The sequence below is a fragment of the Heloderma suspectum genome, chromosome 1 (assembly GCF_057233095.1).
Source record: "Heloderma suspectum isolate Gila_16-S chromosome 1, 16-S_ref, whole genome shotgun sequence".
Classification (NCBI taxonomy): domain Eukaryota; kingdom Metazoa; phylum Chordata; class Lepidosauria; order Squamata; family Helodermatidae; genus Heloderma; species Heloderma suspectum.
Genome location: NC_139458.1, coordinates 171,951,249 through 171,978,995, shown reverse-complemented (window position 1 = coordinate 171,978,995; position 27,747 = coordinate 171,951,249). Strand labels below are relative to the sequence as shown.

The 27,747-nt window shown below is 40.2% G+C and overlaps 1 protein-coding gene across 2 annotated transcripts in view; it reads right to left on the bottom strand.

The window, feature by feature from the left end:
- ACVR2A (activin A receptor type 2A) overlaps positions 1 to 27,747 on the bottom strand; it is a 65,105-nt gene that overhangs the window by 30,229 nt on the left and 7,129 nt on the right. For both annotated transcript variants that reach the window (XR_014784325.1, XM_084810024.1), the window contains exons 2-4: positions 5,571 to 5,778; positions 2,505 to 2,614; positions 390 to 544 (exon numbers count right to left, since the gene is read on the bottom strand). Coding sequence is in view for 1 of the 2 variants with exons in the window: in XM_084810024.1 (XP_084666150.1) it covers positions 390 to 544; positions 2,505 to 2,614; positions 5,571 to 5,778 (473 nt within the window). In the remaining variant the exon portion in view is untranslated. The remainder of the gene's footprint in view (positions 1 to 389; positions 545 to 2,504; positions 2,615 to 5,570; positions 5,779 to 27,747) is intronic.

Below are 27,747 nucleotides of genomic sequence, written 5' to 3'. Positions count from 1 at the left end.
ATTGGGGCAGGAACCTGATAGTCCCTTGAGTGAATGGAAGGGACTTTCACTCATGCAAAGGGAACAGGCAACTCCCAATTTCCATGAACTCCCTCCTCTGGCTGCAGATTCTCATATCACATCCCAACATTGTCCTCAAGCCCTCAAGGGAACAAGGAGCTGCAGGAGAACACAGGAAAGCTCCACTTAGTGGGAGGAACTCCACCCACACTTATCTGGATCCCAGTCAATTATTTCAGTCACACACCCTTCTTTCTTTCTTTCTTTATTTATTTATTTATGGCGTTATAGACCACACCTTAATCCAAACAAGGATTTCAGGGTGGTATATTAAAGAAACAATCACTGTTCTACAACTAATATAATTCAGATCAAAATAATCATCTTACCTGGGTTGGCACAAGTACTGGAGGATATGCTAATTTGTGGTGTCGATACATCCAAAATGAAAACAGAACGATCACTGCAATTCCCATTATAGGCACAAGAGAATAAAGCAAGGTAGTGAACAGGGGTGGTTTAGATAGGACAGGATTGGAAGTAGCTGCAGAAAAAAGCCATAATTAGTTTTCTGACGGTCTAATACTAAAGCAAAAAACATGCCCCAACTCTTGAAACTTGGAGAAATTAAAGTTATATATATGAAGCAAAGAATGATGATACCAGTTGATTAAGCCGATCAAAAGTTAAACTTTTAAAAAATTAAACTTGCAGTTCAGCTTGTATTTAAGATGCTTCCATTAAGAGACTATTTGTTCATTTTTGCTTGACGTATGTTATAAAACTTGAAAGCTTGCATTGTATTTTATTAGCAGATGTTGGCCTAGTAAGTAGTTATCACTTTATCTCCTGTGTATCAGGTTCTGAAACTAACAACTCTCCTGACCACAAAGGCTTTAAGAGTACAACTTCAAAGGCATTTAACATTAAGTAATATTAAAGTAACGTTCACAAAAATAGTTTCAAAATTTGAGAATGAGCATAAAGCTTAAAAGAGCTGTCTCAACAGGACTTTAAGAATACTAATGAGAAACTGAATTACAAGAGTGCAAGTAGACCCTCTGTGCTTTAAGTTTAAAAGCAGAGATTATACTAAGTTTGCAGTAATGTTATGAAGTAGCTCTTTAGTTCATTTTTACCATTTCATTTAGTGAAAGGAATATGCATTTTGCAGGATTTTATTTAAAATTTAATTCACACCGTTCACAGCACATCTAATTTGTCCGAGTTCAGATGCAACAGTAAACCATATTTTAGTGCTATACAGGAATGAAAGTTTAAACTAAGGTTTGCTGAAACAAGCCAGGGTCATAAACCACAGTTTGTCCTTGGTGGATGTAACAAAATGGAAGCCAACACTCACAGCCACACCAGAGGAGAGGGGAAGGACACCGAGACTCTTTCCCGTGGTGTTCAACTATGGTTTAGAATTATGTCCAAGCCAGGCTACTATGTCATTGTCCCTTCCTATGCGCCCATATCTACTGTGATCAGTGCCAGGAGGAAGGGCTACACAGCAATTTGCATATGTAAGTCCAGTTGTGGCTTGCCTGCACTGGTGGCCAATTTGTTTCTAGGCCTAATTTAAAATGATGCTTTAATCTAAAGAGGAGGGTACAGCTAGGGACGCCAATACCTCAAGGAGCAGCTCTCCCCATATGAACCTACACAGATCATGAGGTCAGCATCAGAGGCCCTTCTCTGATCCTCTGAGAGAATATCAAGGTGGGAGTTTGAGAACAGGTATTTTCTCTGGTAGCCTCACATTTGTGGAACACTCTCTCCAAGGTAATTTCCCTGGTGCCAACACTGTCATCTTTTTGGTACCAGACAAAGATGTATTTATTTTCCCAGGCATCTGGACATTAGTTACACCTGACAGTTGTGGCTTGTTTTTGTAGTGTTCATTCTTGGGGGGGGGGGGAGAATGTGAGGGGACAATATTTGGCTGTTTGATCTATGTATTGAGGATGAGCAATTCTAATACTTTCTAGATTTTTTAGATTATGATTGTGTATACTTATATATGATTATTGTGTTATATTAATTATGATTTATGTTGATTTTGTCTTCCTTGTAAAATTGGTTATTTATTTTCTTTTCCTGTTATATTGATTATAGATTTTTGTATCCTTCTTATGTAAGTTGTTTCAAAGAGTGCTTTTGCAGTGGGAAATAACACATAAATTTAACAAATGAATGAATCAATGACCAGGACAGGCAACAGTTAGAGAAGACATTTATGTACTTAAGACTGATGGAAACAAACCTGTTATATACAAACATGTAGCTTTCAGTGTTAAACCATACTTGTTAGATTTAATGTGTATTTTAAAATCTGAACAAGCCTTTCTGAAATTGGCCATTTCATTTAAACACAATTTATAAAAGTCATATTAAAAGCTCTCTTAAGACCAACACAAGTAACTCTGATGGAAGATTTCCCAAGGATACAAAAATTGCACTGTGGCTAATATACTCTATAGAAAAACTGAACCACTTACGCTGTGTGACCCCCATCTCTGGAAAGTAGAAAATATGTTCATTGCACATGTTGCCTTCACAGCAGCAGAAAAACACGTCAGGGCTGTCTTTCCTTTCTATGCAGTCGCTTCTGGAAAAGATTAAAAACCAGTTATTTCTCATTTTACATTGGTGCAAATATGCTCTAGCACAAACTGTCTGGTAACTTATGCACAACAATAAGCTAATATGGACTTTTTAACATTTGGTATTCTGGTATTTACATTGGAATGAACTGGTTAAATTATTTAAAGCAGAGCTGCACCATAGAATCATAGAACAGTAGGGTTAGAAGGGGCCTACAAGGCCATCGAGTCCAACCCCCTGCTCAATGCAGGAATCCAAGTCAGAGGATTCTTTTGAGGATCAGAGGACCAACTATTCTTTTAGCTCATTTTTAATGATGAAAGGCACAAAACATTCTCCAAAATTGCAGCACTCCCCTGGGGCAAAAAAGGTCTCCTTTAAATGTCATCCACTTCTCCTGGCAAAGCATCTGCCAAGGGAGGGTGAAGCAATCACACTGGACATCACACTACCAATTGCTTCCTTTAAAGTGGCCGCTGATCATGCTGGACATCTTGCTGTGGACCACCACTATAAAGTGGCTATTAGCAACCACTCTAAAAAGGTGCAATCTACTCACTGCGCAGAGCGTGATACTCATCTCTTGCCAATAGAGGAGATGTAGCCACACTACATATTCCTTTCAAGCAGCAGGTAAAAAATATTTTGTGAAAAGGGACTCCCATTTCAGCTCAGCCTAATTTAAACTATGAAGCAAAGCAACATCTTTTAAGTCTAATATTAATACAGCATAAGCTTTCATAAGCTACAACATACAAAAGTTTGTGCTGATTAAGATTAGTCTGAAGAGATGCTACTTTTGACTCATACATTGTATTTTAAGATGTATAATATTATGCTGGAGGCAACCCTATATTCTTAATAGGTAAATATGTCTTATGTGCAATAGAAGTGCAGGTTTTGCTAATTTATTGCACAGAATTAAGATGTCTTTAGCAAGATGGTGCTTCTGTTGCAAGGAAATCCCATTTGTTTAACAAAGGGCAATTAACAATATCCCAAATTTATTTACCTGCCCACATCGTTTTGTGACTTCAGCAATTTATATCCTTGTCTATTCCACTAGTATAAAAGGCCTGTCTAGTTCCTACAAGCTGCTTAGAGGTTCCGTATTTCCAAAAGACAACAGGATAAAGAGTTGAAAACCTTCCTTTGAAAAGTTGAAAGAAACAGTTCTCTAGATATGCAAGAAAAATCCTATCACTATGTTTTTCTCCCATCCCCCACCCCAGTGGCACTATCTCTCTGGAAGAGGCAGCTTCTGAAACTAACTCTAAAGGCTGAATTCAATTTTGATGAAACTCTACGGGTCCATATTCCAGTGGTAGGCGGGCCCAAAGGCAAATGGGATAGGGACAAAATACAAATAACACCAGCATATTGCAGCTTAAAGCTCTTACTGTCAGGAACTTAGTAGAGTCATCTCACCCTTTTAGAATGGGGAAAACTGCACAAAAGCCAGGAGCCATCAAACTATTGGTAGTTGGGGGAAAGGAGATGGGGGTCATCTGGGGAATCCTGGAGAGCCAGATTGGAAACCCAGGAAGGATGGATTTGGCTGCTGAGTTTGAGGTTCCCCACCCCTACCTTAAGGGGAATCCATTCCCTCTGCCCTTCTAATGGGATTACCTCTGTCTATCAGTTACAGTTAAGATTCAGTGCAATATAAGACTGATATTATATATTAGAGGAAACTAGTTTACTATAAAAAAGTTAAAAAAAACTGGAATTAGTCGACTTCTAAATTAAGATTGCATGTAAATATACATCAAAGAGCAGTTGATGTACTTATTTCTCTGATGGGAGAGCAAGGAATGTTGCAGCACCTTAAAGACTAACACATTTATTATGACATAAGCTTTCATGAACTGGTCTTTAAGGTGCTGCAAGTGTTTGATTTTTCTGCAACTTGGCTATCTCCTGGAAGATAGTGCTGGAATCACCACTAAGTATGTCTGATTCAGTCAGTGAATCATCACCCCACCCCCCCGTTTTTAAGGCTGTCTGCCTTTTTTAAAAAAGAGAAAATGCAGTTCCGCATGTACCTTTATTCAATGTAATATTCATTCACCAGCATTTTATGAGAAAACAAAAGCACAAACTATTTTTAAAGTTTGTAAAATCTACTCTAGGGATGGTGGGATCATGATAACCAGTTAGTACTGTACACAGACTTCTGTTGCAAGCCAGTGGAACTCATTTTCCTTGAGTTCAACCATGAGAGAAATGCAATGTCTCATCTGCATATGGTAGCTGCAATTCCAGAGTGCAGCAAGCAACTACTGTTTCAAAGTATATTTGAGAGCAGCTTAAGTTGCAAATGAATGACAAATGTTTAGATAACTACACTCACAGCAGGCGTTTTCTGCAGAAGCCCCCAAATTATTGGCCCCCAATGGTCTCCCTAGTGACTTCTGCCTAGTGCCTAATTTGTTGACTTTTTGGTGTCAGGCAAAGACCTTTTTATAAAAAAGATATTTTTAACTGCTGCTTATTTGGATAGACAGAGGGCTCAGAGATCAGAGCACTCTGTCTATCAAGAGGCAATCCCTTAGGACTGCATTCTTAAATGCTGAGTTTCTATTGTTTTAAAAGTGGGAATACTTTTTAATATGTTTTATTATCGATTTTATAATTAGATTTATTGTTTTTGCTTTTATTATGTATGTCACCCTGAGAGCTTGAACTATAGGGTAACTCATGAATTAGAAGAAGAAGAAGAAGAAGAAGAAGAAGAAGAAGAAGAAGCAGCAGCAGCAGCAGCAGCAGCAGCAGCAGCGACCTGCATTAATTTGTTCAACTCTGTGGGATCAAGACAAGGGATGAAACAGGGATAGAAGGTCCTCAAGGCCTACTGGCTGCAATGAATTGTACCCTATCACACACACACACACACACACACACACTCCAAATAGTGGTTTACAAAATAGAAAATGCAAAAACAGTAGTGATTTGCTTGCCTGTCATAACAGTTAATATCGTCCAGCCAGCAACCCTGTTTAACAATTTCAACAGATCCAGAAATATTCTTCCATGTTGCAAAGCAGTGTCGTCTTTTATCTTTATCGCCATAACACAATTCAATTCCACTGCTATTTGTTTTATCATTTTCCGAATTAGCATCGAAGAAGATGCACTCCTGCGTCTCTGATCTGCCTAGTATGGCACCTACAAGGGATTAAAAATTAAAAATTAAGCCATTGGATAAGGTTACAAAACACTGAGCTCTCAGAAGAAAGCTGCATTAAAAAAATTCTCATATTACTGCATTCTTTACTATTTAAGACCTGTTCTCAGTACTTATGTTTGTACTTCTTGGCATGCATTTCAAAAAAAATTTTTTTTAAGTAGCAGAATAATCTTTTGTTTTTAGCTATTCATTTTGGTTTCACAATACAATCTTCATAGCTTGTCAAACACCAATTGTAAGGTTTCCTTGCTAAAGTAACGTAGAGCAAAACCAATATTTATGCAATAGTTATCCTCTTAACAAACAGGACGTACACTTATTTCTCAAACTCTACTTTCTATCTGCCTCAGTGAAGCCCCATATATATCCTGCCCTTTGCTATAGGGGATAGATATGATGCTGATGAGAGTTTATGGCATTACACATAAGTGTTGCCAATGAACCTTTTCTGTGTAAAACTGAAATGCTCTAATCATTTCACATGCCATGTAAAATAGGAAACAAAATACTTGCTACTTTTCCCGTCACCTGAAACTCAATATATACATTACCAATTCCAGCCTAAAATCAATGGACATCTATAAATGCAAACACAAGCTTAAAATATCCTGGTTTTCTTCTTCTTATTAAATGGTTTTACTTAAATCAGAACTGGGATACAGTTTAACTCTGGTTTGACAAGTATAGAGAAGAAATATTCAACTAAATGTTTACTGAAATTCTTTAGTCAATAATTAATCTCTTCTGTCTTAATAAAACCAGACATAGTTTAGCAATTAACATATTGGGCCAGTTTTTGTAGACCCCGCCCTCATTCCCCTAGGGTAGAAATGATAGCTGTCCGAAAAAATCAACTGACAAATCCAGAATTTTACCATAGCTGTGAGCAGGCTACATGTATTCTCCACCCCCACCCCAGATTATATCATGTGAGAAGTTTGTGTCTTTCAAGGAACATTTTACAGTGCAATGTTCCTGTATGCAAATCAAAGAGGTGCATGCAATTGAGTGCTGGGAGAAGGTCTGAAGGGTAACTTAAGTACATGGCTTTTTTTTTGGTCAACCTAAAGGGTTTTTTTTTTTTTAATGGAGAATTTTTGGCTGGAAATCCCAATCAAGCTCAGCCCACAACTAACTGGCGATATTACACTGAATTACAGTGCAAGTCTGTTGTAAACCACTCTCTCTCTCTGCCACAGCATCAGGATTATGGATTGCATTTACATTGGAATTTACATTGGTAGGGCCTATTTGAATTATTAAAAACAAAAATTTGTCACACGAAGGAAAATCCAAAGTAGAGAGAGAACACAGATTCCTGTCTTTGCTACATCTTTTGATGTCCCTGACATCCAGTCTCTGGCCAAAACGTTGGCTGGGTTTGCTGCACGTGTGGGGGAAAGCTTGATGGGGAAAAGCTCATGTGCAGTGAAGCTACCACAACTGAGGTGGCTGCTTCACTTGCCTTGAGTCTTCGCCAGTGGGGAAAGGCACAGGGTGAGTGAAACGACCCGACCAAGGCAGTGGTTGGAGTGCTTCCAGTGCTGCCAAGTCTGAGAATGCAGAGCCGAATCCTCCCAATGCGGAAAGCACAGCATGGACAAAGCCACACCAACTCGAGCAATGGCAGGAGCACTCAGGGAGGGTACACTTCACCTGCACCACATCCAACGGCGAAGGTGCAACATGGGCAAGTCCTTAGCATTGGGTCATGCTGTTCCTCCCAGTGCTAGTTAAATCCGCCACCGTCTCCATCCCCACTGTTATCTCCCGCCTCTGGAGGCTCTGCAGCTTGATGGAAAATCTCCATGTGCCAGAGCCTGTTTTAGCTATTAGTGTTTGCCCCGCATTTCATATTCTGTTCCTTTTATTTTCAACTGAAGACAAGTCTCAGATGATGACTTTGAGAAAAAATCCATGATCTTTTCTGCTCTTAATCCAGCAACAATTAAATCATCTCTTGTGGTTGTTAGTCTTCATCTTTCCATGTCAAATACATACTTTTTTCACAACCTGCAGTCAAAACTGATTTCTTTGGACCACAGATTCCTCAAGGCTAATTTACACACTATAGCAGCTGACATATTTGCTGTATAGTACTCTATAGTCTAGTCATATTCTTGATAGTATCCAAAATTATATTCACTCTATCACATCAGTGACTTTTGTTCTCTCCAGCCACCACTTGAACTGTCCCAGTTGCCATACTATCCCTTCTCTGCCATCAAGTCCCAATGCCTGATTTTTCTGCTAAATGTTCCTCCATTTGTTTCGTGCTCTTTTCCAAGCCATCACCTAAATCCATTCTGACCTTCACCGACACCTTTCTTGTTTCTGCTCTGATCGCTCTTGATCCACTCTTCCCTTTCTGTATAACTTTTATATATGTTTATTATGTCTTTATAACTAGTTTCAAATTTTGTTTCCATCATTGCCTATGTAAATGTCAGGTCTTCTCAGTTTCAATACTTCATTCTAATCTTCAGTCTTAAGAACTTCCAGGTATACCTGCCTTCTTAATAAGAGATTTTCAGAGACTTAAAAAATAGCTTTATATAGAAAAAGTAATATTGCAACACAATCCAAGTCATCTCCCCGATCTTACTACAGATGCTGGGAATTTCCCATCTGATCTGCTTCTTTCAGTTCCTTCCAAAGAGGTTGGGAAGGCAGGCTAAGGTATCTTCTACATTTTCTACCTGAACATATAGACATCACACCACCATTATTTCCTTGAGATGGGCATGGTGGTGAGCAATCTGTTTACGACTCTCAGCACTGAAAATCTCCCAACAGGCTGCCTAGCTATTTAGAAAACCTGTGCTGGAGCCTAGAGATTGTAAGTGTTTTTGTAACCTTGTGTTGGTGGGTGAGGAGGGAAATCACAGGATAGGTCCTATGAGTTTGAATCTGCCCCCAATGTCTCATGGGAAACAAAACACAAGGCACACATTGACAGCAGCTACCTGCAGTCTCAGTTTGGATCCTTAGTATATAGCTGGAAGAATTGGAAATGCCCCCAGAAAATGGCAGTGTTAAGTTGCATTCTTCAAGTAGCAATTCCAACAATAAAACAGCTAATACTTCATTTTATATTATTTTCTGTCCATTTTTAACTCAACTCCTTAATCCCATGATTCAACAGTTTTACCCTAGTTTGGTTCTTCTACAGTGTATTTGTGATATCTAATCCGTCTGCTGTCATAACTAGAACAAAAGAACTACAAGATGGGATTGAAAGAGGCATGTGGGAAGAAGGCAAGTAGTGTTAGCATGTCCAATTAAATGACAGAAGTGACTAGAGGACAGAAATGAGTAACAAACTAAAAGGTCTGAAATGAAAGCTTCCAAGTACCCGTAAGCTCAATCAATATAAGCAAGCACTATGTTATACAAAGTAAAATATTGCCATGAGACGTGTACCCCTCCATAGATACTCATCTGTAATATCATATTACTATAAAAGCAGTATAGTTGGATTATATTGTGGCTGTTTCTCTTGAAAAATATATTTAAAACCAATGCTAAATGCTCTTTTTCAATTTTTCTTTACACTACCAGAATCTGCAGATTCTCTAATATAAAAACAATAGTTAAACAGTTTGAGGTAAGAAGATGACAAATGTGATATAGTCAGTTTTAATTAATGATCAAAGCTATAGAAAAGTCAGACCATCTACTAGGCTACTTCAGAAAGCTTCAAACACATATCATATCTGCAAAGCGCCTCATATTTACACACTTCTTTTGCCTTCTAAGCCAAAGGGAAACTTCTTCCAGTTAAATTCTTATATGTCACAAAAGGAAATGAAAAATTAAAATTAGTACACACAATGACCTGTTATTTATTACTCATTTTTATTTAGAAGATTACATTTAACTAGTATATAATATAAGGCCTTGGTAACAAAAATAACAATTTAAAAAATCAAGGGAAAAACTATTTAAGAATGGAAAAACTATTTCAAGAATGAAACAGATTTCCTGCTACTTTTCTGTTCTAATACCATTAAAAGCAAATCCATTTAAAAAAAGATATTTGTTATATACCTTCTTTCACCCATAATGTCCACGTTAGTTTACTTGGGACAGTTGTGTCCCATACTTTTTATGTACCATTGTCTTAATTTAAATATTTGAGAGTTCCTCCCAGTATTAAGAACACACCACACAAACACACATATGGGTGGAATCCAAGGGGGCGCTTATGCCCCTGCAGATTCCTTTTCCCAACAACAATTTCCTTCTGCAAGTGACGGGTCTTGCCAATTCCGTTGCACGAGCAGGACCCACCACTTATGCAAGGAAGATTTAGCGCTTCCTAAGGGAAGTCTCAAAATGAGAGGAAATGCTTGTTTCTGGAAGGAGGAAGGTCGCCTCCTTCCAGAAACAAGTGTTTTCGCTCATTTCAGGTTGCCCCTGGAAGTGCTAAATCACCATTGCACAAGTGGTGGGGGCCGCTCACACAACGTAATTGGTGGGGCCAAAGAGAATCGGTGAGAGCATAAACATCATACACATGCACATAATAGAAGTAGTTACCAACAGAATATAAGGATGTGAGTCATCATTGTACTTATTCCAAAAAGTAATGAGCATACATCCTTTTATAAGATGTTCTCCATAGAACAGTAGGATTAGAAGGGGCCTATAAGACCATCGAGTCCAACCCTCTTCATATATCCAATTTCCTCAAGAACGTATATAGCAAGTCAATTTCATCATCATAGCTATGTCCCAAATTCTAAAAAAAAAAACACTATCTGATGTTTAGTAAAATGTATCTGACAATTCAGTAAAATGTGAGAGGGCTGTGGCCAGTTATCTGCTCAATATTTTAAAAAGTACTGACTGCCAATGAGCTTTCATGTTACACCATTGCCCCCCAAGGGAATTGGCATATAGCTGATCCCATTGCAAACACTTACCCTGTTCTAATCCACAAATAATTTGATTTTATATGGAGTTAAGTAGCCTTCACATCAGTTTTAAAATAATTTTGTTTCACATTGCTATGAACTGTTCGCCTACATTTTCTCCTGTCCAATTACAAATGTAATGATTTATTTTTATTTATTACATTTCTAATCCGCCCAATAACTAATGTTCTCAGGGCGGATTATGAACATCTGATATATTTATCCTCAAATCTTTCTCATACTTATGTTGATATGTTACACATCCTCTATTTTCTATATTTATATACAACAGAATGAAATTTAACAGGGATAAATGCCAAGTTCTGCACCTAGGAAAAAGAAACCAAAAGCACAGTTACAAGATGGGGGATACTTGGCTCAAGAATACTACAAGCGAGAAGGATCTTGGAATTCTGGCAGATCACAACCTGAATATGAGCCAACAATTTGATGTGGCTGCAAAAAAGGCAAATGCTCTTTTGGGCTGCATTAATAGAAGTACAGCTTCCAAATCCCATGAAGTACTAGATCCCCTCTACTCAGCACTGGTTAGGCCTCATCTGGAGTACTGTGTCCAGTTCTGGACACCACACTTTAAGAAGGATGCAGACGATCTGAAGAGGGTTCAGAGGAGGGCAACAAAGATGATCAGGGGACTGGAAACAAAGCCCTATGAGGAGAGACTGAAAGAACTGGGCATGTTTAGCCTTGAGAAGACTGAGGGGAGATATGATAGTGCTCTTCAAGTACTTGAAAGGCTGGCACAGGGAGGAAGGCCAGGATCTGTTCTCAATCATCCCAGAGTGCAGGACACGGAATCATGGGCTCAAGTTACAGGAAGCCAGATTCTGGCTGAACATCAGGAAAAACTTCCTGGACTTCCAGTCGGGACCAATGTTGCTCTGGTAACTTCCCACAGGGCTCTGTGGGAGCTTTCTCAAACAGCTTTTTAAAAGGTTGAAAAACCTTTTCATCTCCCCCCTGGAATGGAAAGGGGGGCAAGGCAACAGTTCTGGACAACATCTTGGAGAAAGGTAACTCCCACGCAATAGTGGGGGGGCCAGATTCCAGGATTATTTCCCCAGAGCTTTACCAACGCAAAAAGCTGTACTGTGGGTGCTTTAAGGGGGTGGGCGGGAGGGGAGTGATCTGTACATTCATTTTAAACAGTATCTCCATCCAGGTGAGCTGCAATCAAGGACTGAAGCAACAATTTATGGTCAATATCATCTGTTTGTCCCAAATCTTGAGAATATGCTTATCAGAAGATATAGAGCTGTGGTTGCAAGCTCCCACCCCCCTCAGTGACCCACAATGGCGATGAAGATCAAGACCTCCTCTGATCAGCTGAGGGAGCCTGATCTGGCTCCCAACTGAGCTGCTAGTTTGAGAAGTGCTCCTTGAGCTGGAGGCTCAGTCTGGAGCCATCTTCACTTCCCCTCTCACCTTTCCTGATTGGAAGAAGTGAGGAGGGGAGAGGAGCAGACTGACCTTCAGCCTTGAGGAGTGCTCTTTGAGGCCACTGCTCAGTCTGGAGGCACTTTCCTGCCCCTCTCCCTTCTCTGAGGGAGTGGGGTCTCACCTGACAACTTCACAAGCTAGATGAGGGGGACCTGGTATGCCAAATTCAGCCTACAGGTCAGAGGTTCCCCACCTGGGGGTTAGAGTATAGTTCATTAGTAATTAGTGATAGACACTTGATGGCTTGTCATCTAAAATTATTAAAGATAAGTTAGTTCAAACTAAACTGACATTTTTCTCTAATATCAAAGCAAAAACTTATCTTTGTTAGATGCTAGTATGACTAAAGATTTAGATAGGATTTGTTTTTTCTACATTTTCAGCTATGTAGACAGTCAACATTTAGTCTGTTAGTAATTCATGACAGCTGCCCATTTCATTAACAACTTCCTTTATAGCACAGAATAAAAGCATAGCCAGAAGAGATGATTTCGAAACCTATGCGTTCAGGAAAGTAGAGAACTGTTGTCTTTTGTGGTCTGCCCCCTCTGCTTCCTCATGCAAGTATACCCCAAAGCATGCATACACATTTAGTGGCTGTGCTTTACACAGCCAGGCTTGGCTGCCACTCCAAATAGTAACAGGAAAGATCTGGAAGCATCTCTCCCTGCACCATCTTTTCAGCCCTATTCAGTTCAGTTCTCTACTACACTGGTGAGAAGTTTCTCAGGAGGAAAAAAAGGGGACTGAGAAACAAACACCTGACAAGTCTAACTACCACTGTGCTGACCCTTCCTCATTTGAGAGTTCCTCCAATATAAATGACTATTATTTATTCATTATTTAAAATGAAGTTCTTTTAAAAGCATACTATGTAAATAATTGTGGGTGGCGTAAACATCTGTTTAGGCAGCTAGAACTTGAAATTTGCAAGCCAACAGGCATACACACTCAAATTCTAACCTTCTTCTATTATTCCTTCTTTCATAGAAATATTTTAACAACCTGAAGTACCACAACAAATATCACTATACTAATTTGGTGATGCATCTGTTATGGCTTACAAGACACACACACACACACACGGAGTGTTCAAGAAGTTTTGTATACAACACAACAAAAATATGCTATATTTAGCTTTATTTATTTATTTTATTATTAACATTTATATACCGCCTTATCTGCTAAAAAGCCATCAAGGTGGTGTGCAACAAGTTAAAACAATAAAACCCTGCAATAATAAAAACAAAATCAATAGAACATTTAAAAGGTTAGCATAATGCATGTGTAAATAAAATAATGATTTATATACTACGTTTAGAAATCATTGTGAAGGATTCATGGCGCACTGAATAGAAAGAAATATTTGAAGGAAATCATTCTAACCAAACAGATGAAGGCTTAGCTTATGTATGTATTGAAAGTGCATACCACATTAAAGTATAGTAACATGGTTTAAAGAGTTTAAGCATGGCTGGAATTCTCTTTAAGATGACACAAGATGTGACCAATCCCAACAACAAATGCTGCTGTTGGGATCTACTACTGGTCAATTTTCTAATGAAGCTGATAAAAACTTCACAGAGGGGACTTTCAGTTATAAGTACTGAAATAGTCATGCATTATCATCTTAACACAAAAGATGACTGCAAAATGGGCTCCCTAGAACTTCACACTACAAAAATCAGAAGATAACTATTTAGGGCGCAATCCTATCCAGATAGATGGCCGCCTCCGAGCTCGGAGGCAACCACTTATCCAGTGCATTTACGGCTAGACAGTGACTATGGCTGTCTAGCCACGGGAGGGCTGAGCGGGGAATGAGGCTGCTGTATGACACCTTGGATGTGTTGTACAGGCATTTCTGCCCTCCCCACCTCGGAACGCCCCCTAGACCTGACCCTTTTCGGCCACTCTGCTCTTGTGAGCGTGGAGGATGGGGCTGTTCCGTGCTGCCTCCAAAGCAGCACAGAAATGGGGGGAGGTCGGTTCCGGGAAAACAAGATATCCTATGGCCATCTAGCCACTGTCTAGCAGCCATAGGATTGCTGCTTCCAAAGAATTTTGGGAACGTTATAGTTCAGATCCCAAGGACTAGCAGTGTACATGGACCTGTCACTGGGATACTGAGTGATCCAATTCAAAGCAATAAAAACACCAAGTTTCCCATGTGATCTGTAACCCCTGGGAATAACGTTCCAAAAAAGCCTACACAAAATTATATTGCCAGTTAATATTCAATTTGAATAATGCCATTAAACTTATGAGAAGCTTTCTAAAGGTGTATAGCTCCTTCTCAACAATGCACCAGTGTCACAGAGAGAGCATTCACATAGCTCACTATTAAAGAGTGAGGCCTCAAACATCCACCTTAAAATCCTTATATACCCCCTAATAATTGCTACCTATTTTGATGTTTGAAATCCCACCTGTGAGTGAGTCAATTTACAGACAAGGTACTCAAGGCAGCAGCTGAGGAGCGATTGGGCTAACAATCAGAACAATTTTGATTTGGCAAGTATTACCAGCTTGAAAGACAACCAATGTAAGTGCATTGAAATGTATGTCGGTTAAACAAATTGTATTTTAATCCACTGTAAATTTCTATATAAGTTGCAAAACAATCTGAACATCCCTAGTATAATGTATACCTCTATGTAGGAAGTTCTTTCAATAACTGTCTAACAAAACTCTACTGGCCACAGTCTTGCAGAAGCTAAGTGGCATTTTCATAATTTAGGGGCATGAAGCAATAGTTGTTCAAACAGGGTTTATATCTGAAACATGCTACCTCAACTCCTTGTATTCTGTACACTAACACCGAGACATTCAAAAGTTAATCCTCTAGTTTATAATTCAGAGTGAACATGGTCAGTGTTTATCATTTGGTTTCTTTAGAGGACATAACCAGGGCAGAGGGATGCAACATCTCTGGCATAGGTACACATCCTTGACTGTGTCCTGCACAACAATGCACTGGGCTGCACACAATTTAATGCCAGCTTGTAGAAAACAAAATCATGGATGTGTGGGTGTTTTGGGATGACCCAAACCTTATTTTCTTCTATATTTCTAAATACATTGACTATTATTGTATGAGGTCACCATACTTGACCGTGACATGCATTAATTCATCCACAGGGCTCTGAGATGCACACCGGCCTTCATTTTGAATATGCAAGCCATGATGGAGGTCCTTGTCGGGTCGTGCGAACCCAGGCGTCCGGGGTTATTTAAGGGTTAACTATTAAGAGTTGGAGGCTGGCCTACATAGTTCCATCTATGGTTGTGCACAGAGGCATACTGAAATGGAGGCTGGGATGCTGGCCAAATGGGTCACAGAAGCATTCTCATAAAATTAAAATGGTGGGCAACTGCAGCTCAGTACTTAATTTTGAAGTGCACCCAGCTGCCAAAAAAAGAGAAGAAAGTAAGCTGGGTGGTGGTGGTTTCCTGGGGAGTTAGCGAGCGTGATGGAAACCATCCTGGGGGATAGTAGTGACTAAGGGGTTTTGTGAGAGCACCCATAACACTCTCAAAATTCCATATGCCCACTGCCCCCCAAAAGTTGGGGACCTTTGCACTAGGCAATACAAGAGGTCAGGACAGTCAGGACAAGCACAGTCAGGGTCCCTTTCATCAGCATGTTGTTACTTATAGTGTCCCAGACAGTATTCTATGCTGCCTAAACAGTCTCTCAAAGCAGTCCTTCTGTTGCTGCTAAATGACTTGGGTTTACCCCACATATTCACTCAGTACAGCACCAATATCCATGGTACTACCATTGGGGACTGTATGGGCAACAAAAATGAGTTGCGATTCAAGACTAAAATATAAAAGAACACTATGAAGTTGCAAGGACTTACTCTCAGAGATTCATATTGTCTACGATTTTCTGAAGACCAATGTTTTAAAACATTTGCAGCTCACAAACCCCATTTACAGTTTCTTCTGGTATCATTTTGGTAGTACATATTTGTACCAAATGTTTACAATATTTGGGAATGCTGTTACTGATTTTACCAGATGTTATTAGAATCAGCTGTTTCTATTTGTCATTCAAAATTGGTTAGAATGTCAACATGGTAGAAAGCAATAATTCCAGAAGTACCACACAATTTGTTCATTGAAATTATTATTCCTTCACAGTTGAGGGCATGTGAAAATGCAGTTTTCTGAACATAGTGCCTGAGAGGTGGTAATCCCTAATTTTCAGCATTAAGGTTGAGACAGTGCAATATAGTGGATAGTATGTTTGACTTGGACAGGGAAGACATAGATTAAAATCTCTGTTCAACTATTTAGGTTTTTCACTAAAAGCATTTCTATCCCACCTTTCTGCCCCAAATGGGACCCTCGAGGTAACTAACAGTCATAACAAAAAATGTTAAAATAATAAAAAGACTATCAAGCAATTTAAAAAAATCAGATAAGCAACAATATAAAAGCTACAAGAATATAGATAGTCAGACGCATTAAGTTTTCACCCAAATCAAAACAGCAGTATCTTGACTGGCATCTCGAGGTGTGTAAAGAGGCAGAAGAACTAACCTCCCATGGAAGCGAATTCCAAAACCTGAGCATCATCAGTGAAAGGTACCTATCCAATGTATTCTGAAGGTGGTGGGACACAGATCAGGGTCTCTGCTAAAGGGTTCATATGGGAAGAAGTTGCTCTTTAGATATTTTGGTCCCAACATCTTTAGGGCTTTAAAAAAGGTAATGCACATGACTCTAAATCTGAATCAGAAACAAACCAGGAGCTAATGAAGATACAGAATCAGAGTATTTTGATCCAAAAAAGGGGGCAGTCAAAACTCTAGTCACCGTGGACCAAAGGGCTGGATGTGCCCGATCTTGTCTGATCTCGGAAGCTATCCAGGGTCAGCCCTGGTTAGTACTTGGATGGGAGACCGCCTGGGAATCAGCCTCCCTGCATTGAGCAGGGGTTTGGACTCGATGGTCTTGTAGGCCCCTTCCAACCCTATGATTCTATGTTCTGCATTACTTGAAGTTCCCAAACTCTTTTCAAAATTAGTCCCTCATAAAGCATTTTGCAGTAATCTTATCCAGAAGAAAACAGCATTGTTCATCTAAACAAGAAAATGAATAATCTAGTTCTCTGACATTACTTAACCAGTACTCTTTCAAAACAGGCAACCCTTTACATCTTTCTCGCAAACGCAGAAACATTGCTACTATTGAGTCCATAAATACAGTTCAGTTCACCACATTTAAAGGACCAAAAGGGAAAGGAATATGATCATGTTTGTTCTTAATGTGAATGAACTGTATTATTTTTTTCAAACATAAAGATGACATAATAAATTTACTCCTGGCTTTCTTTGATTTTTCAAGGAGCAAGAAACACCTTACTACATGGACATATGTACATGCAAGAAGGACTTGCATTACAGAAAATACTAAAGGTACTGTGGTTGAGAGACATGACAGTTTCTGTAGCCACATGAACTATTTGAGAGACAAATCCACAACATCCACTGCATTTCTATAAGCCAACAGAAAGGAGGACATGAAGCCAGTGCATCAGGAGCAGTTAGCAGCTATTTAAGTGTGCTAGTATTCTAGATCCCAATAAAAGAACTGTCCAACAAATAAAGGCTGAACTGTCTATTGGGTCAGTGTCCAACACAACCAATAGAAAAAAATCAAAAGGAAAAAGGTGAACTATTGGGTATATACGGAATGTTCACATATGCTATACAAATCCAAATGGTGCAAAACCCAATGGAATCAGTAATCCAACTCCTGAGTACAAGCTTATACACACACACACACACACACACAGTTACTATTACCACTGATAGTTACTCCATTTGTTGTGCATACTCTATAAAAGAGACATCATTTGAAAACTGCAAGTTTACAACAGGACACCACAATGTACGTTACCAATACTTTCAAACATAAACGTCTTATACTGTAAAGTCTTATTAAATATTATTAATTATTAACAATTGCCATGCACACTTTAACCAACAGGCTTTCAGAGGCTATAATTATAATGCATCTTATTTATAGCAATCATCTTTCTCAGTCTAAAGCAATTACCAGCTAGCATCCTCAAAGAAACACCAGCTTACATAAGCACTATAAAGTTAGAGGGTACTTGCATAAGATTACAAATTTATATGTTAGAAAACCAGCACTATATGAATATCCAAAACAGATACGAATCTGTAGAATTATACAAACTTTTATTAAAAGCGAATATCCATATTGTATCCAGCTACTACGTTTAGCCCTTTTTCTTTAGATGCATAAAATCTTCCTTATTTATTGTGTAAGACAAATGAAGTAGATATTATAGCGGTAAACTCTATTAACATTTAATTCCAAGTAAATTAAGCCAGACTGTAAGTGCGCTTTTATGTATGGGTTAAATCCAACCTATTTTGTAAAATGAGAGAGTGACCATAATGAAATAGGCAACAAGTGGTTGAATGACTAATACAACATCCTTTCATAATGCTTCAGTCACATGTCTACCCATATATGGAGTATTACGGAGAACCTGAAGTTATAATATTCAAGTAAAATATAAATATAATATTCAAAGTAAACCTTTTAGACACATGCAAGACCAGGGCCTAACACAGCTATTCAGCTAAAAAAAAGGTGCCAGCATTCTACAACTACAGAGGGGTGCAAAGAATGCAAGATGGAGATCAGATGCATTTCCTGAAGGTTTTCATGTCATTTTTATTGCTACCTATACCTAAAATATTTCCTATACCTTTGAAATGACCTACAGCAGGGGTAGACAACCCGGCGCCCTCCTCAGTTCTACATGATGGGTTTTTCTTAAAACATAAAGTCTGATCAATCAAATATAGAAAAATATGAAGCATGCAGAGGTATTTTTAAATAAATAAAATACAATTTAAATAAAACGCCGTCTTGAATAGAGCACTAAGAGAGAAAAATATTTGAATAGATCCTTTCCTTACAGTGCACTGCTTGGCTTTGTCAGTTGAGTCACATGACGATATTTGTTCTTCAGCATGTTCCTCCAAATAGAGCACAACTGTGTGGATTGTACAATGCCCAATATGTAGATGGTACTGCCTTGCAGCCAAAGGTTGGAGCTGGATTTTTTAATCCTTTTTAACCAAGACATGTGCTGAATGTATTATACTGTCAGGGTGGAAACTGAGCCCATAGAGCCCCAGAGCAGTTCTGATTCTGTGGAGGAACAGCAATCCATGGGAGAGGAGCTTGCGCATCTCTCACAAGCACAGCAGCTGGCAAAGATTCCTCCTGCCAGCATTCCTGGGATAGATAGTGACCCCAGCAGTGAGAGAGCGCTGGAGGGGGGCTTGCTGGATGCTCGGTGCAGACGCAGGGAGCGACGACTGATGGAGGGCACCGAAAGGAGGCGTACCGCTCGTATGGCACTCAAACAACGGTCATGTCCCGAGGACGCAAGGGAAAGAGGGAGGATCTCTCCATAGCCCCTAAGTTCAGAGTCTTCCTGCGGTTCCCCTTCAAATGGGGACCAACTGCCTTACCTGGAGCTTAGGCTACTCTGCTATCTTTCCCCAGTGCTGTTCCTTGCTTAGTCGCTAGTGATTAGTAAGTATCTGAAAGAGTCATAAAGTAATAAAGGAATAAAGCCTCAGAAAGAATCCTCGTCGTCTGTGTCCTGAGTTGGCTATTGGAGGGGACTGCAAGAGGCAGGTAGGGCGCTCCTTACATATACACCCTTGCATTTAAGTACTAGCCTGGTAGTCATAGGCGAGAAAGAATCCCATCAGGCAAGTGAGTGGGTTGGCAGAGAAGGGACAGAGTGCTCCCATTTCTCTGCACCCAGGACAGAAATGAAGAGAGCTCCTGCAGGAATGATGGCGTTCTTCATCTGTTCTACCAAGCTCCAGCAGGCTAGTAACTCGTGGACTTTTTTTATTGGAAGCTGCCTAGAGAACGTACTTTATTGTGTGGCATTTAATATCATAAATACATACGTACATAACTGGCAACTGAATCAATTCAAAGCATCACTACTTTGTTTTTGTTTTTGAACCAGGGAAGGGAAACTAATATAATTTGGTCTCTGGCCAATGTGTCAGCTCCATGCGTTGGGGATTGTCCATGTGAAGCAAAGCCACCCCAACTGATGTATCGAGTAGATCATCCACCCAGCATGTTTGGTGACGCAGCTTCATCTGCCCTGAGCCTTAAGGCTCTTATTCTTATAGGGTAAGAATGCAGGGCGGGTGAAGCCAAGCTGTCTGGGTGCTTCCTTTGCATGTCACTCACCATCTTGACTGGAGCAGCAAGTGGCATGCAAAGGAAAGGAACTCACCTGTGCTTGTACAAGCTCCTGTAAGTGCTGGCTGAATGCTCAGCCTAGCTTCGTTCATCCTTCACTTTCCCTATGAATGGAAGGCAAAAGGACAAGCAAAGCACACTCAGCCAGTGTTTGCAGGTGGTCCTGCAAGGGTCAGAAGAGTGTACAGCCACTGCTCCTGTGGCAGAATCCCCTTATTATCGCTAACCTGTGAACAGAAATGAAAAGGGCGTTCCCCTTCTGGCTGCTCCTCCCCAAGCCTCTGGCGGTCTCCAGGCTAGGGGTGGAGCTTAGGGGGTGGAATTGTTGGGGACAGAAAAGGGAGTCCAAGCTCCACAGGATAGATGGGGAACTTCTGCAGGCTGGAGATTCCCCACTCATGTTTTAAACCAACATTACTGATCCACACCATACCATTACATTGGCAAACATTAACCAGCCGATACAGGGCACTACGCATTACTAATGAGCAGCTTCCATTCACTTCATGGGGTTCCTGTAGAAGATCCAATGAACTGAATGGAAGTTTGATATGTGCAATACTTAAGCACAAAAGGCTCTAAAATGTTCATAAAGTAAATAATCCATACAAAAATTGAAGCTGTAAAGATTGCAATCATGCTGAAAGTTAATTAAACCCAAGATCTAATTTCACCAGTCACATTATATGAAACCCACAAGCAATCACTTTTGTCCTTTAAAAAACAATAATTCCTCCTTGATATGAGTTAATAGTAAAACATATAAATTTGATTCTAAACAATAAATTCCTCAGTATGTATTATACTTCTTATCAAGACATGGAAAAATGAACAATAAATCAATTCCAAAAGTCAGACTGAAATGGATCTGAATAAATCTGTTTTATCCAAGACAGCCTGGAGCTGACATGACACCTGTCAGGGTGGAAACTGAGCCGATAGAACCCTAGAGCAGTTCTGAGTCTGAGAAGATCAGCAATCCGTGGGAGAGGAGCCAGCTCATCCCTCACAGGCACAGCAGCTGGCAGAGATTCCTCCTGCCGGCATTCCTAAGATAGATAGTGACCCTGGCAGTGAGAAAGTGCGGGATGGGGGCTTGCTAGATGCTCGACGCAGACGCAGGGAGCGACGAGCAATGGAGGGCACGGAAAGGAGGCGTAGTGCCCGTTTGGCACGCAAGCAACGGCCGCCTCCCGTGGACCCAAGGTAAAGAGGGAGGATCTCTCCCTCGCCCATAAGTCCAGGGTCTTCAAGTGACTCTCCTTCAAATGGGGACCAACTGCCTACCTGGAGCACAGGCTACTCTGCTGTTCATTGCTTAGTCGCTGGTGATTAGCATCTGATAGAGTCATTAAGCTGTAAAAGGATTAAAGCCTTGAAAAGAATCCTTTCATCTGTGTCTTGAGTTGGCTACTGGAGTATATTGAAAGAGGCCACTACGGCGCTCCCGACAACACCACCCACTCCAAGACCTTGCTCAGAAGTGGCAGAATAGAAACAGAGCAATAATTCTGGAGAGGCAGCGAATCTAGACCGGCTTCTTCAACAGCGGTTTCAGAACTGCCTCCTTCAGAACCATCAGAACTACCCTTAATGAAGCACTGACAATTTCAGATATCCCTGTTAGCCCAGCACTGGCAGATTTCACTAACTAGGAGGTGCAAGAATCTAAAGAGCATGTGACAGGCCTCAGGTCTCCAAGCAACGTGTCCGTATCCTCAGGATGCACAACCTGAAAACTATCCAGGGCCAGACAATGTCACAGATTGTCAAAACTATGGCATTCAAGTCAGAGCAGATACAAACAATTTTATCTGCAAAATGTAATGCAAATTGATTACAACCGGCCTTTGAGTGTTTCAACTGCTGTCCTATTTTGCCTGTACCAAGTAGGCCCCTGACTACCCAAAAGAGTTCTGTTGGCCAGCGTTGTACAGATACAATAATGGTGGAAAAATATGTTTCTTTTGTCACCATTACTGCATAGAGTAGGCCCTTTATATTAAAATAAAAGTAATTTCTTTCTAAAAGCAGGTTAATTAATTTTGATTTGTCATCTTGGAAAAAATATATTAAAAGGTTTCATATTTTATTCCAGTTAACTTTTTTTTAAAGTCTGGAATCACCACACACACACACACACACACACACAAATATACTAGAGAATGTAAAACACATAGATTATTTTAATCTCCATGGGATTTACACGGGTCATCAAAAATCCAACTTCTCCTGTTTAACATTGTATAAAAATGCCAATAGTGATTATCCAGACTGCAATATCATCAGTACACTAATAATATCTAGTTATTTTAATACCATCTGATGCAAAACCTGAAGTTTCACTTCTGACCTGGGTCAGATGCTGGAGGCAATCATGGAATGGATTAGTGTTACAATGAGGTTGAATCCAGGTAAGACAGCTTTAATTATTAATGGCCAAGGCAGTCAAGAAATGGGTGGGTTTGCTTATTCTGGATGGGAATCTCACTCTCCATAAAGCAGAGGTATTGAGCCTTAGGCCAGCAGACCAAATTTGGCCATCTGGAATTCCCAAGAAGGCTATGCCTCCTTCCCCACATCACCAGGTGGCCCTGACTATGGATTTAGTAGTTTTCAGGCTTTTGAATATTTTTTCCACATCCTAAAAGGTTAAAATGCCTCTCCTCAAATCTAGTTACTAGCAGTAAACACTTTTAAATTAAAATATACTGCTATTTTTGGCCTCACCCACCACTGGAATGCAGCCCATGAGAGCTTCTCTGAAACTGGATTTAGCCCTCAGGTAGAAAGAGGTTCAACACCTCTTGCATGGAGGTTCAGTTATCAACTGGAGTATGCTTCTGGACTAAGCTATGCTCCTAGATGTATAGGCAGTGACTTGGGCTAGAGATGCATTTTATTTGCTAGGTTCATGAATTCCTGGAGAGAACCTCGTCACCACAATCCATGTTACACTAACCATCTTAAAAGTTAATCCATGGGGGCCTGGTTTTGAAGGCCATTTAGAAACTGTAGTCCATTTAAAATATAGTTCCCATTGTCAATGGTCTGTCTGATCTCAGGGAGGCAAAGGTGATCTGTGATGGACTGGGTGATGTTTAGTTCCATTAAAATGCAGGATCTCTTTTGATGGGGTTGTATTCATCTTAAGAATTATGTTTACATCTTGGGAATATGCTGTCACTGCAACTAGATTTTCAGGCAGAAGCAGTATCTATGAATGCGTTTTACCAGCTTGTGCTACTTCACCAGCTGCAACATTTGCTTTCCTCCATGCCTTAGTAACATCCAGATAGGCTACTATAATGTGCTGTACATGGTGTTGACATGAAAGTTGTTCAAAAAGTTTAGTTAGTTCCATGTTCAGTCATCAAGATATTAACTCAGCCAAGATGTATCCAAAGCATGTTGCCCTAGCAATATTCCATTTGCATTGGTTATCACTTTGTTTCTGAACCCAATTAAAAATGGGGTGTAGAGCTTTTAAGGCCCTACGCAGGACCAGATGATCTTGAGAACAGTCTCAACCCAATGAACGTACCCAAGCTTTGGTTAAAATTGGAGGCCATCTCCATGTTGCCATCACCCATGGTACAGGAGGCAGGCATGCAGGATACGGTTTTCTTAATCATGAAAATGCATTTGTAGGATGCTTTTCCAATGGATGTCCATCTAGCTCCTTTTATTTCACTTTCCACCAAATACTGTATAGTCCATTTTTTTCTGCTTTCCACTCCTTGAAGTCTGCCATCTGCTCAGTTATCAAATTATGAATATTTACTCAAAACAAACACTCTGCATGGCTTTTATCTTATGAAAATACATTGCTCTAACCACTAACTACTAGTCCTTGCTTCTGAAAAGTTTGGGGCCATTAGCCGTCTCTAAAAAGACATACATTGACTATAATAAGCAAATGTTTTGAGATGTTAGCTACTCTGTGTAGCTAGCGATTCAAATTGTATAGTGTAAATTCTCTAGTTGTAAGTCACCATGATTTAGTGGTTAGATTGGTCAATATGTTATGTAACATCGTTTAAGAAATATGAAGTATCAGTGGGAAACTTGATATAAATCAATTATTTAAACTGGCTGTTGAAGCTTCCGAGAGGGTCGATTTAAAATCACCCTGCTTTAAATCAATCTACCCTGGAGGCTATAGGTGCTTTCATTGCGAGAAACTGCTAGTATACTTAGGGATGTGGGAGGCTTGGACCATAAACTGCCCTTGGATCTAAAGAGATCACAACCTTTTTCTCCTCCTATGCCCTGAATATTTGAAAGTAGTTAGTACTAGATTGCTTTAGATAAGACTGGGATATGATCTTTCAGAGGTATGCATGGGTGAGTTCTGAGAGGTGCCCCCAGCCCCATACCATACTTTGTACACAAGTTTTCAATAGATCTTGAATCTACCTTAGTATTCTTCTACTGTACCCTCTGATGTACAATATGAGTTTATGTTACTGGTCAAACAGTTAAGTGCCATAACTGAAAAACCAGATTAGTTTACAAAGATTGGATTTTTACTTTTTAAAGAAGATTTCATAGTAAGTGTTGCTTTAAAAGCTTTTTTAAATATTTCAGTGTAATAAACCATGTTAAAGTCAATGCTCCTTGTCTTAGAACTAAATCTATGAACCTTTAACAACTGACTCAATTCAGAGATAATGCCAAACCATGGTCTGTGCTTCTGAACATAAAGAGTCATCATGCTGAAGGCCTATCTTGTCCAGCATTCTTTTCCCACAGTAGCTAACCAGATGCCCTAAAGCAGGAAATGGATGCAATAGCACTGTGCCACCTAAGTTTCCCAGCAACTGCTATTCAAAGGCATACTACCTCTGATACTGGAGGTAATACTCTGCCATCATGACTAATAACCCACTGATAACCTTGTTCTCCGTGAATTAGTCTAACCCTCTTTTTAAACCATCTAAAATGGCCATCATCACATCCTATATTAACAAATTCCATAGTTTATGCATTGTGTGAAGTCTTTCTTTTTATTTGTTCTGAATCTCCCACCAATCAGCTTAAATTTTTCTTTTGTATAGAGAGCCAAGCAGAAATGCATAATTTTGTAATTGTTCCCCTAAGCAGATAGGGTTTTTTCCCCCAATGGAAAAGGTATGTGGGTGCATGACCAAAGGTTCTGTTTTATGCTGCTGAGTAATAATGGCAGTATTTTTAGTTGCAGATATAGGTTCTCATTGTTACAGGAATTATGTGTGTGTGTGTTCAGAAAATCTATGCATTAGAAGGTTGGAAACCATCCTTTTATTTGATTTAAACCAGTGGTTTACATTGACCTGACCTGCACAATCAAAATAGCCATGTGGGCTGCAGCACATGCTGGGCAGGATTTCAGTTTTCACTGCCTGGCCGCAGCTTGTCATGTCGTGCAAACCCAGGTGGCAGGGACTGTGCGAGGGTTAAACAACCCTCACATAACCCTAGAGTAGGCCATGGGTTATCCAAGGGTTGTTTAACCTCGCACAACCCCAGCACTCAGGTTCACATGACACAACAAGCTATGGCCAGGCAGTGAATACTCAAAATGGTCCCTGGCACAAACCACAGCCCACCATGGCTTAAATAAGCCACGGTGGGCTGTTCAATGGTATGAACCAGCCCACTGCCTTGATTTAACTCAATCCATCCTTCTTAGGTCTTGCAGATGTTTGTGACATAACTAGCAAGTATTTCTGAATCTACAACATTATCTTGTACATGTCTTATATGTACATTCTACTGTTTTCAATGAAATTTACTCCCATGTAAGTGTGCCCTGGTCAGTTCTTTAGTAGTTTTAATCCTTTCTGACATGCAGAGGATGGTGACAGCCCATTGTCTAAGGACTTTCCTTCTTGAGTCAGCAGGGTTCCAGCTTGTCCCACAGACACTCATTCAGCTTACATATAAGGACAGCTGGGAACAATCATATAGAGATTTAGAGAAATAATAAAATTGGCTTTGTTTTGCCTCTACTTTTCTTGCTTGGTGTCTGGTACACTGATTGGATCTCAACAAAACAGACAAGGAAAATTATGTCTGACAACTCTTATGGTCTAGAAAAACTAGGGATACCTCTTTTGGGATTCCTACCATTCCAGGAATGAACAAGCCACTGGAAGGATGGTACTCTCCACCACATTGCAGCAAGTGATCTCAGAAAGATACTATGGCCAGTGGTATTGAATGCAACTGGGTACTCCCCTGTCCATTTCTTGGGTGCAGGTTGCCCACCTGGGAAACCAAGGTTTCAGTACCAAAGCCCATAAAATCCAAATGAACCAATTTGGACAATTATTCTCATCCAGGCAGACCTGTAGCTGAGCTACCACAACAGGCTTAACCCTCAATACAGTCCATAACCATATTCAGGTATTCATTTAGAAGACTGAACCAATACTCCTGGATTTACTGGAAATAAAAATAGCGCTAGGACTCATCAGCAGACTGGTGACACAGCAATCCAAACTGACAAATGATCTCTTCCAACAGCTGCATATAGAAGCTAAAGAGCACTATAGAAAAGATGGGATCTTGTGGGACTGCACAAGAAACCTAGTGCCCTATTCTGGCACCAAATCATAATGGAGGAGCAAAACTATTGCCAAGTAGTGCTGCCAAACATTACAAAGCTGTGCAATGCCATGGTCTGCTACAAACTGGAGGCTCCAGCCAGTTTCATGAAATAGTCGGCAGCCTCCAAAGTCAGAGGCTGCCAAGTATCCAATGCAGGGTGGCCGGCGCTTCAAGGTGATTCTCGCCTCGGTGCTCTGGCCGCCCTGCATTTTTGGCTAGACAGGCAATTTTGCCTGTCTAGTCATGGCTTCAGAGCAGGGGAGGGAAGGAGGACACACAGCACATAGGACGCCACATAATGCGGCTTCTGTGGTCTCCTCCCCTCTCCGCTCCCTTTCCCCCATCTCCGTGCTCTGTTTCTGAGTGCGGCGATGTAGCCAGCGCAGGCAGAACCACACTGGCTACAAGAGGGTGTGGGAGGGGGCAGGGAGGGGGGTCCCCAGAAACCAAAATATGCTATGGCCCTCTACACATTGTCTAGTGGCTAGAGGATTGCTCCTTAAGGAGAAATAAACAGTTAATCCTGCTGTGTTGCCAATGTTCAAACCCAAACAAGATATGCACACCATTTGACATTATATTTCTCACAGAATCCTTTGCTGCCCTGAAGCCACAATGGAAACACCACAATCCAGAACTTTTCAAATAGTTCATATAGTTTTGAATTATATCATTATCATG